The sequence below is a fragment of the Brassica napus genome, chromosome C8, assembly GCF_020379485.1.
Source record: "Brassica napus cultivar Da-Ae chromosome C8, Da-Ae, whole genome shotgun sequence".
In the NCBI taxonomy this organism is placed as follows: Eukaryota; Viridiplantae; Streptophyta; class Magnoliopsida; order Brassicales; family Brassicaceae; genus Brassica; species Brassica napus.
The window spans coordinates 3,699,509-3,711,801 of NC_063451.1; the positions used below are offsets into that span (position 1 = coordinate 3,699,509).

General features: G+C 41.0%; 1 protein-coding gene across 1 annotated transcript; it reads left to right on the forward strand.

Annotated features, from left to right (window-relative positions):
• Positions 1-864: 864 nt before the first annotated feature.
• LOC125591785 (secreted RxLR effector protein 161-like) lies at positions 865-11,845 on the forward strand. Its single transcript, XM_048766639.1, has 2 exons — positions 865-1,207; positions 11,454-11,845. The coding sequence occupies exons 1-2, from the start codon at positions 865-867 to the stop codon at positions 11,843-11,845; spliced, it is 735 nt and encodes a 244-aa protein (XP_048622596.1).
• Positions 11,846-12,293: the final 448 nt, after the last annotated feature.

The following is a 12,293-nucleotide window of genomic DNA, read 5'->3' on the forward strand; positions in this document are numbered from 1 at the left end:
AAACCAAGATGAGGAAGAAGAAGAAGATGCGGATCACAATACAAACCAAGACGGTGGAGGTCAACCGTTGGTGACTAGACAAGGCAAAACCATAACAAAACCAAGATATCTCGATGACTATGTGTTACTTACAGATCAAGAAAGTGCAATGCTGTTGCTCATAGTGGATGGCGAGTCAGAGAACTATTTTGCAGCTGAACATGTACGAGAATGGGTTGAAGCGATGGTGGCCGAGTTGGAGTCTATCACAAGAAACAAGACATGGGAGCTTGTAGATAGACCGGCTGGAGTGAAACCTATAGGGTTGAAGTGGATCTACAAGATCAAGAGAAAGGCGGATGGTACAGTGAGCAAGTATAAGGCGAGACTTGTGGCAAAAGGCTATGTACAAAGAGAAGGAATAGATACATCATATGGACGTAAAGACCGCTTTCTTGAATGGAGATCTAAAGGAGTTAGTGTATGTAACTCAACCCGAAGGTTTGAGAAGAAAGGAGAAGAAGATCGAGTGTATGTGTTACACAAGGCTTTGTATGGGTTACACCAGGCACCCAGGGCATGGAATGTAAAACTCGATCAGGTTCTCAAGGAGATGAGATTTGAGGAGTGCACGAAGGAACCATCAGTGTACCGCAAGACTGAAGGAGGAGATGTCTGATCATAGCCATCTACGTTGATGATCTATTTGTGACAGGAACTTCGCTTAAGGTGATTAGACAATTCAAGGAGGAGATGTCTAAGAAGTTTGAGATGTCAGATCTAGGTAAGCTAATGTACTACCTTGGCATAGAGGTGATTCAATGAGCAGACGGAATCAGAATAAAACAAGAGAGGTATGCTCAAGGAATCCTGCGTGACACAAAGATGGAAGCGTGTAACGCAACTCAAATTCTAATGGAGGCGAATTTGAAGATCTCAAAAGCTGAAGACGAACGAGAGATAGGTGCTACAGAGTTCAGAAGAATCAAAGGATGTTTGAGGTATCTGCTTCACACAAGATCCGACCTGTGTTACGCAGTAGGTGTTCTTAGCAGATACATGCACAATCCGAGAGACTCTTACGGACAAGCCATCAAACACATACTCCGGTATGTGAAAGGAACAACAAACTACGGTATGTTCTTCAAGATAGATTGGTCAAGGAGTGTAGTTGGTTATAGTGACAGCAGTCACAACATTGATCTCGATGACGGGAGGAGCACGTCAGGTGATAGACCATGGATTTGACCCACTTTCACCCATGGTTTATAGGTGTTTTTACTACTAGTTATTATATTATAGAGTCTATTTATTATATTTATAAGATCAGGAGTGATTTGGAGATAAGTGATGATTTTAGAGCATTTTGGAGATATTTGGAGCAAGCACCCGAGATGACCACCATCGGTCGATATTGAGGAAAAAATATCAATCTATGTTCACATCAGAACATCGATCGACAGCGAAGCGCGCAGAAAGCCCGTTTGGTCACAGCCGACTTGAAGCCAAAGTCTTCACCAATTTACAAGATTACCCCTGACGAGTTTTAACCTAATTATATAAGTTTTGCCACCATGTTAGAGGAAAAATGTGCTTTCTTGTTTTTCTAGTTTTTACTATTATCAGCAAAAGGTTTTTAGGATTTTGATAGATTGGAGAGAAGATCCAAAGATATATTTGTGATTGGAACTCCATTTATATATATTTACTATTCTAATGAAGTTTTCTTACCTAATTGATGTTATGAATTGCTTGGCCATGTCTGAGTAGTTCCATTGTTAGATTTTAGGGTTTAAATAGGTTATGAGGGATTGGCCTTAACAATAGATTGCTGAGTTGTGATAATAATCATTAGGATTGTCATTAATGCCTGATTCTAGATTAGCTACCTAGAACTTGCCCTAGGATTGTTAGATAAAAGCGATAGCTTCATTCTCATCCTAAAACCATTCTAATTGAGCTAAGATTCTTGCTAAGAGTAAGGCAAGAGCTGATCTAGTGAGCTTAGTGAGCATCATTCAACCCGCGCATAAAGCTTAACTAGAAGCCCAAGCTTAACAATCATGTGGGTTTTAGAAGTTGGAGTTTGATCGATCCTTGAAGGATCTGGTGGCTTGGGCTCGACATATATAGCCCCTGGTACATTTCCATTGCTTTCGAAAATATGGAGTTATGGCCCATTTCCCTAAACCAGTCAAACTAGTTCTGCAATTGCCTAATTTGGAGTCTCGCCGGTTCAATCTTAGTCAAACCAAACAACGGCGACCAGGAGAGGTTTATAATCATCTGAGAAGTATATCCAATGATCCAGGAGGAGTAGAAGATTTCTTACAATGCACCAAAGCCCACATGATCAGGAGGATCTATTTATGGCCACACTTACCTTATTTGGAGTCTCAAGCATTCAAACTTCAACAGTTATATTCCTTTCAGTTTATGGACGAGATCAGCACTTATCAAGCTCCCATGAAGGTCCCAAAGAAGTTATATTATCCTTTTAATCCGTCCAGATTCAAGATTATTCAAGCCCCCCCTTTTCAAGCCAAATCTCCAAAATCCCTCCAATGGCTAGTTTCCGATTTTGTGTCTTTGGAGATTTGTTTTCTTTCTTCTTACTTTATGAACGTTTTGTTTAGATCTTTCTGAGCATTATATAAGCTCTCTTAGTCCTTCATTTGTAGATATCCTAGATCTTAAGAATTTATAAAAGTTTGTCTTGTTTTTATCAAAGTTTGTCTTTAAATAAAATCGATTTTGTCTTTAGGATTCAAAGAGTGAATCTTTGCTGTCCTATTGATTTGTGGTTCATAGGTTCATTGAGAGATTCAGGAGCCTTGAAGATCATAGATTGAGAGAGTCAATCAAACCCACAGATTGAGAGAGTCAATCATCTTCTACCCCTTCACCAATTCCATCATCGATCATCAATCATCAATCCATCAATCCATCCCATTCTATCTCTATCTATTTATTTCAGTTTCTGCTCTTATTTTCATTATTCATAAACTCATTGTTCTTCCTTTGTTTTCAGGATAGATTGGACTTAGAAGGACTGCAAGTCGGCCATCTTCACCATCTTCCCACCCGATCTCCATCTCTGTCGATAAGATCGACCCATCGCCCATCCATCTCATCGACCCAGCTTCCCGGCCTGTAACAGCGTCGATCGATATCCGTACTAGATAATCGATCAATGGAATGAAAGGTGTATCGATCGATATCCCTATAGGATAATTGATCGACACTTGCTATTGATCGAACACATTTGTTTGGGTCATTAGATCTAGTTAATAGACAAGTCCAGAAGCGCGAGAGCTGATTGACTTGTTGCTTAGTTGATGAGCTCTACATTATCATGCATGCAACTCATTAGGCATCTGTAGGATTATAATTCCAAGTTTCCTGAATAAAAACCCTAAGTCTAGCTATTTCCTTTTAAGCACCAAAACCTCAACCAATCAATCGAACAATTACTTGCTCAAAAAACTGCAAATTTACATTTTAATCATTAAACCATCCAACTTAACAAATCCATTAGATTTATTAGGTTCCTTAGCTCCTTGTGGATTTGATCCCTAAGTACTGCAATTGAACCTTTTATTTGAGAGAGTGAATTCACTCTTTAGGGTAATTTGAGTGATATCAAATTTGGCGCCGTTGCCGGGGAACTTTGATCGCCTATTAGATTTAATTTTGGTAAGTTTCTGACATAATTTTTTTTTTTTGATTTTCAGGTACATGCCCAGCAGTACGAGAAGCAACAAGGAAACTCAACTCAACAAGGAAACTCAATTGTTATTCTCACCAGATCCTGCAAGTTTGGAGCGTTCAATCCGCAAAGAAGCACGCTCCTCATCGATCGACAACAACTGCTATTCTCACCAGATCCTGCAAGTTTGGAGCGTTCAAACACCGTCGACCCATGCACTAGTCCCGTCGACCGATACTCGCTCACCACCGTCGACCGAAGACACTCATCTCCCGTCGACCGACATCTTCCATCCGACATCGATCGATACTTCAGTCCGAACATCGATCGATACTGAGCCGCGAGACATGGTTGCGACTTTGATTCTTGTACGTGATGAGAGAGGAGACCTGTATGACCAGGAATGTCATCTGCGTAATGCAACAGGTCAGAGGATAGACGCTCAGGGGGCTGCAATCCCTGAGTCAGAAGCTACAGGAGATACTCTACCGGTAGATGAGGCCGCTCGACCCAGAACATTGGATGACTACAACCGTCCAGATCAGTACACCAACAGATCAGCCATTCGACCTCCAACTATTCAGAGGGATTTCGAGTTGAAGCCGCAGTACTACACACTCGTGGGACAGACACCCTACTATGGGTTATCTCACGATCATCCTATGGACCATCTGGAGAGGTTCGAGGATCTCATATCTGCTATTAAAGTCGAGGGAGTCTCTAAAAACTACCTCCTATGCAAGCTATTCAAGTACTCACTTGCTGGAGAGCTTCGCATTGGCTTAAGCAGCTACCACCAGGATCCCTAACATCCTGGTGCGACATCAAGAATGCATTCTTATGCAACTTCTTTAATGAAGCACGTGTTGAAGACTTGAGGACCATAATTGCTACATTCACTCAGGAGCCTGCAGAATCATTCAGAAGCTCCTGGATCAGATTCAAGTCTTACCAGAGAGACTGTCCACACCATGGATTCAATAAAGTACAATTGCTCAGTACTTTCTACAGAGGCATCGCGGTGAAGTACCAGATGGCTCTTGATGCTTCCAGCAATGTGAACTTCAACACCAGGAATCCAGAGGAGGCAGTGAAGGTCATTGAAAACCTAGCATATAGCATCAGCACCAAGAACACTGACTTTGAGAGGAAGAGATCTGCTATCATCCTTGGGAATGATCAGATGGATGAGGTGAAGGCAAAGCTGGACAGTGTTCACAAGCTTCTCAGGAAGCAGGTATGCTTGGTTGAAGATGCAGAGGCTGTAGACACGGAGGGTAGAGCAGAGGAAGCAGATGTGAACTTCATCAGTGGAACTGGATTCCAAGGTTCTGGAAACCAATGTGGAAACAGAAACTCCTATCAAAATAGGGGCAATTTCAACAAGAGTTCGCAGCACCAGAAACCCTACAACAACAACTACAACAACAACATGGGTTATCGAAGCTCCTACTTCCAGAAGCCACCACCGCCAACTCAAGAGAGCAAGATTGAGGAGATGCTTGATAGAGTTCTCGAGGGACAACAGCGCATGACAGTAGACTTCAATGGGAAGATTGATTCTTTCTACACCAACCTGAACACAAAGTTTGAGACTTTGAACACTCATGTGAAGAAGCTGGAGATGCAAGTTGTTCAGACAGGAGAAGCTGTTAAGAGGCAGAGAGCCTTGACTGGAGGGGTAGAAGATTATGTGATGAAGCACCACGTGAATGCCATCATTGGGGATGATTTCTGGCAAGTGGTGAAAGAAGAGAAGCTGCAAGAAGGAGATTTCGAAGTATAGAGTCTGATGAGTTTTAGCAGATCGCATTGGTGTCGATCGACGCCAAGCCACGAACATCGGTCGACAGAAGTCATCCAAAACCGATCGACATCCTCTCCTGGACATCGATCGACAACACCTATGGAGTCAACCACATCTTGCAATACCGTGAGGATCATGACTCACGAGGAGTTCGCAGCAAAACACCCACATCCGCCCAGCCTTGTCTACGTAAAAATCGCTGACATTCTGACCCCGTCATCGATCGACATCAGGAGACAGCCATCGATCAACAACCGCCAGTGCCCATCGATCGATGAGCACCTATTACATACCGAGTGCATATGCCGAAGATAGATGTTGCACGTCTAAATGCACTCAGGCCCAATCCCAAACCTTCAGAAAACCCACCAGAGGCCGTCAGGACACCTTCAGGAGATGAAACAGATTCTATGGAGGTTGATAGGGTTCCTACGGGAAGAACCCTAAGGGGAAGAAAGGAAAAAGTGGCGAAACATCTGAAGAGGGAGGCTAGTGAAAAGGAAAAAGAAAGTTTCCGAAAAAGAGTCTTCGGGATTCCTCTAGATAAGCCATTCGATGAGGCTTATTTTATCCATAGATTGTGGATGTTCTTCAGAGAAACCAGAGAGACAGGAGAAAACATTAGGAGAATGTTCTGTGAAGCTAGAGAACAGATGAGGAAGAGGGTTACATTGAAGAAGAAGAGTGATCCTGGGCAATTTGCAATACCATGCACGGTGAAGGGTATTGAATTCCCACATGCCTTGTGCGATACATGAGCATTAGTCAGCATCCTACCTAAAGTTATGGCAGACCATCTAGGTCTGCAGGTTGAGCCTTCCAAGAAATTATTCACTTTTGTGGATTGTTCTTATAGAAACTCATGAGGAATTGTGAGAGACCTAGAGGTGCATATTGGTAATGCCCTAGTTCCAGTAGATTTCCATGTCTTGGATATCAAGCTGAACTGGAACTGTTCTCTATTACTTGGGAGAGCCTTCTTGTCAACAGTAGGAGCAGTGTGCAATTTGCAAACCAACTGTCTGTGCCTAACGCTCATAGATCCTCATGTACACTACAACCCTATTCCAGTCAAGAAGCCACAGACGACCCCCAGAAGAATCAATGATCTAGGAATCATTGCAGCATGCCACTGTGGAGCTGAGTATGAGACAGAATACTCAGCGTCGATCGAAACTCACACTGCAACATTGATCGACAGTGCCCAGCAAAAATTGACCGACAGAACAGAAGAAGAATCGGTCGACAGTAATCAAGGTGAAGGAGAATGGGAAAACAATTACTACAATCCCACTATGGCAGCACACAACATGCATACGGAGGAGTATGATGAAGATTATGAGAAAGAACGAGCTATAGAGCAAAGAGCGACTTTTGACGAGGAAGATAGACTTCTCCATCATTCCTCTTGGAAAAAGAAGTCGCCATCGATCGACAGGAACGGATCAACATCGATCGACACTCAACCTCATCAACCAAGCCACCTTTGAGCATCGACCGACACCGCCTACTACCCATTGATCGACACTAACGTCGACGCTACCCGAGACGGAGATTACTGAATTGGAAGTTGGGCAGATGATCACCATCACGAGAGCTACGCAGTAGAGACAGCATACCGTGATCAAGAAGCTGATGAACTGCATGAGGGATTCACATATGAGGAACTTCTCAACATGCAAAGATGCGATGAAACAGATCAGAAACGAGCAGAAGATGCTTGGAAAACAACACATTTCCGCCATCCGATCGACAGAGCTATTCCTCCATCGATCGATATCAATCCTTCAACATCGATCGACATCAACCATACAACATCGATCGACATCCGTCCAAAACCAGAAATCACTGTAACGGAAAGAGATAAATTTGATAACCAGTATCTAACTCCAGACGAATTTGATATTTTCAGGGACCCAGATGGCTACACAAAAGCAATAGATGGACGTACACTGCACGTATCCCGAGAGGATATTGCAGACATCCTTCAGACGGCTAATGGAGCAGACAACCTCTTCATGCAACAAAGCACCATTCCAGAACACTAGCAGAAGGTTAACGTCGGTCGACAGACGTCCAGAATTCGGCAGAAGAGCTTTTGACCATTTTGGAACCAGAAAATTCTACTGGGAAGAGAAAGATGAGTATGGAATCTACATAGATGATTAGGGATGTGCAAGAGATGTGGATGGACACATCATTAATGTGTCTAAGGAGGAGATCAGAAAGCTAATGGAAAGAGCTTCGAGAGATGAGCACAGTTACATATGTCTTCCAGAACACGCTAGCTAATTCACACAAACCAAGCTAGTACCAGAGATCTACACCAAGGACGAGATCAATGAGATGTTCTATGGAATCTGCGGAGAACAAGAGAAGAACAAAGAAGACTTTCATATAAAGCTTGATGGAGTCTACTATCCATTGAATGATAGTATTAGTTGGCTAACTACTTGCATGGAAGAGATGAGGCAAGACATAGCCAGAATTCAGCGTGCGACCGACGTTTCTAGCCCTACATCGATCGACAGTCGTCGACAAGCATCGATCGACAGTCACTTCCAAGCATCGGTCGACAACCGCTTCCAAGCATCGGTCGACAACAACCCACCACACTTACATACGATGAAGTCTAAACCATATTTTCACACCAGGGGAGAGATAGATCAGTTGGTAGAAGGGATCTACATAGCTCAGGAAACTACAGAAGAGAGGCTTGATAGGAGATGTGATGACATCTATTTCCCAATGAATCTTAGCATTAGTGCTTTGACTTCCAAGATTGAAGCTATTCAAGGGGAATTAGTGGAGATTCAGAGTTACATTGCCCGTCGACCAGAAGCATCAGCATCGATCGACAGACGCAACAATAAATCGACCGACACTCACAGACAGACATCGGTCGACGACGCTACAAACCGAGGGAGGCTAGTACAAAAGGTGACATCAGACCTGTTTAACACACACAACCATGGAGAGGAGATATCAGTTGACACATACGCCACAGTTATGAGACATCAGTCAATCTTGAGAGTCTTGGAGATAGATTGCAGAAGATAGAAGATGCAACTACAATAATGAAGGACAAATGGCGCAGAAGAGATGAAGCAATATGAGACTTCACTGGTACATGGTTCAACAAGCGCAAAGAAGAGATGGAGACTTGTTTCGCAACAAATGCCAGCTTTCAACATCACTAGCCCAAATCACCTCCAAAGTCTAGCTAAATGACTATAACAAAGCGCTGAGTGGGAGGCAACCCACTATTAGGTAATATTTATTTGGTTTTTATTAATCTACTATTTATGTTGGATTTTAATAATTGCAAGTCATAAAAAAAAGATCCGAGCAGACGATTGCCATGAGTATCGACCAACGAGACACTGTCGACATCGATCGACATAGCATCACCTGCCGCGACCGATATCAACATCCTTAAATCGGTCGACATACATTCCGGTCTGGTATATCGTTCTAACTTGTTACATTACGTACTTATGATTTAATATATCACCATAACTCCGACTGAGTTTACACTGGGGACAGTGTAGTTTAAGTTTGGGGAGAGGTTTAGTGATATTAGTTTATTCATGAATTTTAAAAATATTTTCAAACATAAAGTTTTTATTGAGTCAAGAAAGGGATAATGAACTTATTAGATTTTTGCGTGTTATCTAACCACTCTTTAGCACCATTCTAGAACTTACTGATTGCAGATAGTACTAAAGATACTAAAGTGGATCAACATGTCAACTATGCTATACTTGCTGAGATTGTTTGAAGGAACCAAAAATGACCTCCAACACTAAACTTGACAGAACTGCTTGCCTTGGGGCTTGGTATACATGGGATCGGATTCTTCAAACAAGTCTGGAAGGTAAAGCCTTGTGTATATAGATTTATCACCCTCTCTCTCTCTCTATTTTCAAAATATAAAAGAAAAAAAATTATTATTATTATTATATATATATATACATATCTATTAGAGATTTATTAGGAAGGGATTCGAACATGACTTGGTGGCTACAACCATTAAGGCTTGCTTCATAAGAATTATATAGGTAAAGGATTAGAACAGGACTTGGTGGCTACAACCATTAAGGCTTGCTTCACAAATAATCCTAGGATATAGGTCAAAAAGAAATGAACAGGCCTTGGTGGCAATCACCATTAAGGCTTGATTCATGGAAGTATGTCCAATCTTGGTCAATAATCTTGCAAATATAAGCAGACTTTGACTAAGAGAGAAAATTAGTAGAGAGAGAGGATATGAACTAATGTTTACCTGCAGGTCCAGATACTTGTTTGAAAATCCTTGCATCATGTGATCGAGACTCCCAAGGTAAAGCATGCACTTTTATTTATGCTAAGAAATGAGGTTGGTAAAGGGGAATGTTAGACAAGATTTGCTAAGTTGTTAGCTAGGTGAATTTGGTTGCTAAGCTAGGATGTGGTATAATGTGCTTTTGTGATTAGGACTTCTTAGATGTGGATTGCAATATTGTAGAGGTGATGATTCTAAGTTTAAAATTGTGTGAGTCCCTGCTGTTTTCAAACTTCTTTCAGAGAGACTACCTGTTTGTTTTGCTTGAGGACAAGCAAAAGAGTAAGTCTAGGGGAGTTGATAGACCATGGATTTGACCCACTTTCACCCATGGTTTATAGGTGTTTTTACGACTAATTATTATATTATAGAGTCTATTTATTATATTTATAAGATCATGAGTGATTTGGAGATAAGTAATGATTTTGGAGCATTTTCGAGATATTTGGAGCAAGCACCCGAGATGACCATCGAGCTCGACCATCTGTCGATATTGAGGAACAAATATCGATCGATGTTATATCGATCGATGTTCACATCAGAACATCGATCGACAGCGAAGCGCGCAGAAAGCCTGTTTGGTCTTAGCCGACTTGAAGCCCAAATCTTCACCAATTTACAAGATTACCCCTGACGAGTTTTAACCTAATTATATAAGCATTGCCACCATGTTAGAGGCAGAGTGTGCTTTCTTGTGTTTCTAGTTTTTACTATTATTAGTAAAAGGTTTTTACGATTTTGATAGATTGGAGAGAAGATCCAAAGATATATTTGTGATTGGAACTCCATTGATATCTATTTACTATTCTAATGAAGTTTTCTTACCTAATTGTTGTTATGAATTGCTTGGCCATGTCTGAGTAGTTCCATTGTTAGATTTTAGGGTTTAAATAGGTTATGAGGGATTAGCTCCAACTATAGATTGCTGAGTTGTGATAATAATCATTAGGATTGTCATTAATGCCTGATTCTAGATTAGCTACCTAGAACTTGCCCTAGGATTGTTAGATAAAAGCGATAGCTTCATTTTCATCCTAAAACCATTCTAATTGAGCTAAGATTCTTGCTAAGAGTAAGGCGAGAGCTGATCTAGTGAGCTTAGTAAGCATCATTCAACCCGCGCACAAAGCTTAACTAGAAGCGCGTCGAGCGATATCCGTACTGGATAATCGATCGACGGAGTGAAAGGTGTATCGATCGATATCCCTATAGGATAATTGATCGACACTTGCTATTGATCGAACACATTTGTTTGGGTCATTAGATCTAGTTAATAGACAAGTCCAGAAACGTGAGAGCTGATTGACTTGTTGCTTAGTAGTTTGAGCTCAACATTATCATGCATGTAACTCATTAGGCATCTGTAGGATTATAATTCCAAGTTTCCTGAATAAAAACCTAAGTCTAGCTATTTCCTTTTAAGCACTAAAACCTCAACCAATCAATCGAGCAATTACTTGCTCAACAAAACTGCAAATTTACATTTTAATCATTAAGCCATCCAACTTAACAAATCCCATTAGATTTATTAGGTTCCCTAGCTCTTTGTGGATTTGATCCCTAAGTACTGCAATTGAACCTCTTATTTGAGAGAGTAAATTCACTCTTTAGGGTAATTTGAGTGATATCATCAGGACATGCATTCTACTATGGTTCATCGTTGATCACTTGGACATCGCAGAATCAGCAGACAGTTGCATTGTCATCATGCGAAGCAGAGTTCATGGCAGCAACAGAAGCAGCGAAGCAAGCTATATGGATCAAGGAGTTGTTGAGTGAGATACTAAGTAAAGAAGGCGAGAACGTCAAGCTTAGGATCGACAACAAATCAGCCATTGCTCTATCGAAGAATCCAGTTTTCCATGGAAGGAGTAAACATGTACTCAAGAAGTATCACTTCATTCGTGAGTGTGTGGAGAACGGGCAGATCGAAGTGGAGCAAGTGCCGGGTGTTGAGCAGAAGGTTGACATCCTTACCAAGCCATTAGCAAGGATTATGTTCAAGCAAATAAGGAGCTTAATTTGAGTTTCAGAAATTAATCTCCCTAATTCAAGTTGGAATTAAGGGGGTGAATGTTGGATAATTCCAAGCTTGTGGAAACTTAACATATTATTAGATGTTTAATATGTTAAGATAAACACAATAAGGAAACCTAGAAATAGGAAAAAGAAGTTTCTAGTTAGGTTAGGTTTGTGTTTTCCATATCCCACATGTTAAAGGGAATTGTCTTTCATATAAATAGATATCTTATGGAGAGGTGTTCCATAAGATTGAGATAAGATCTAAGAGTGAAACATTGAGAGGTTTAGTTTTGAATAGTTTCTAAAGCTAATAAGAAAAGTTATTCTTATAATTCTTTGTTTCCTAAGAGATTTGACTTATGATATGTTTGACATGTTTGAGAGCAAAGCACTATGAATTTTGTTTTACATAGATCATGAAATATTAAAGTAGTCCAAATGAATTTATAATG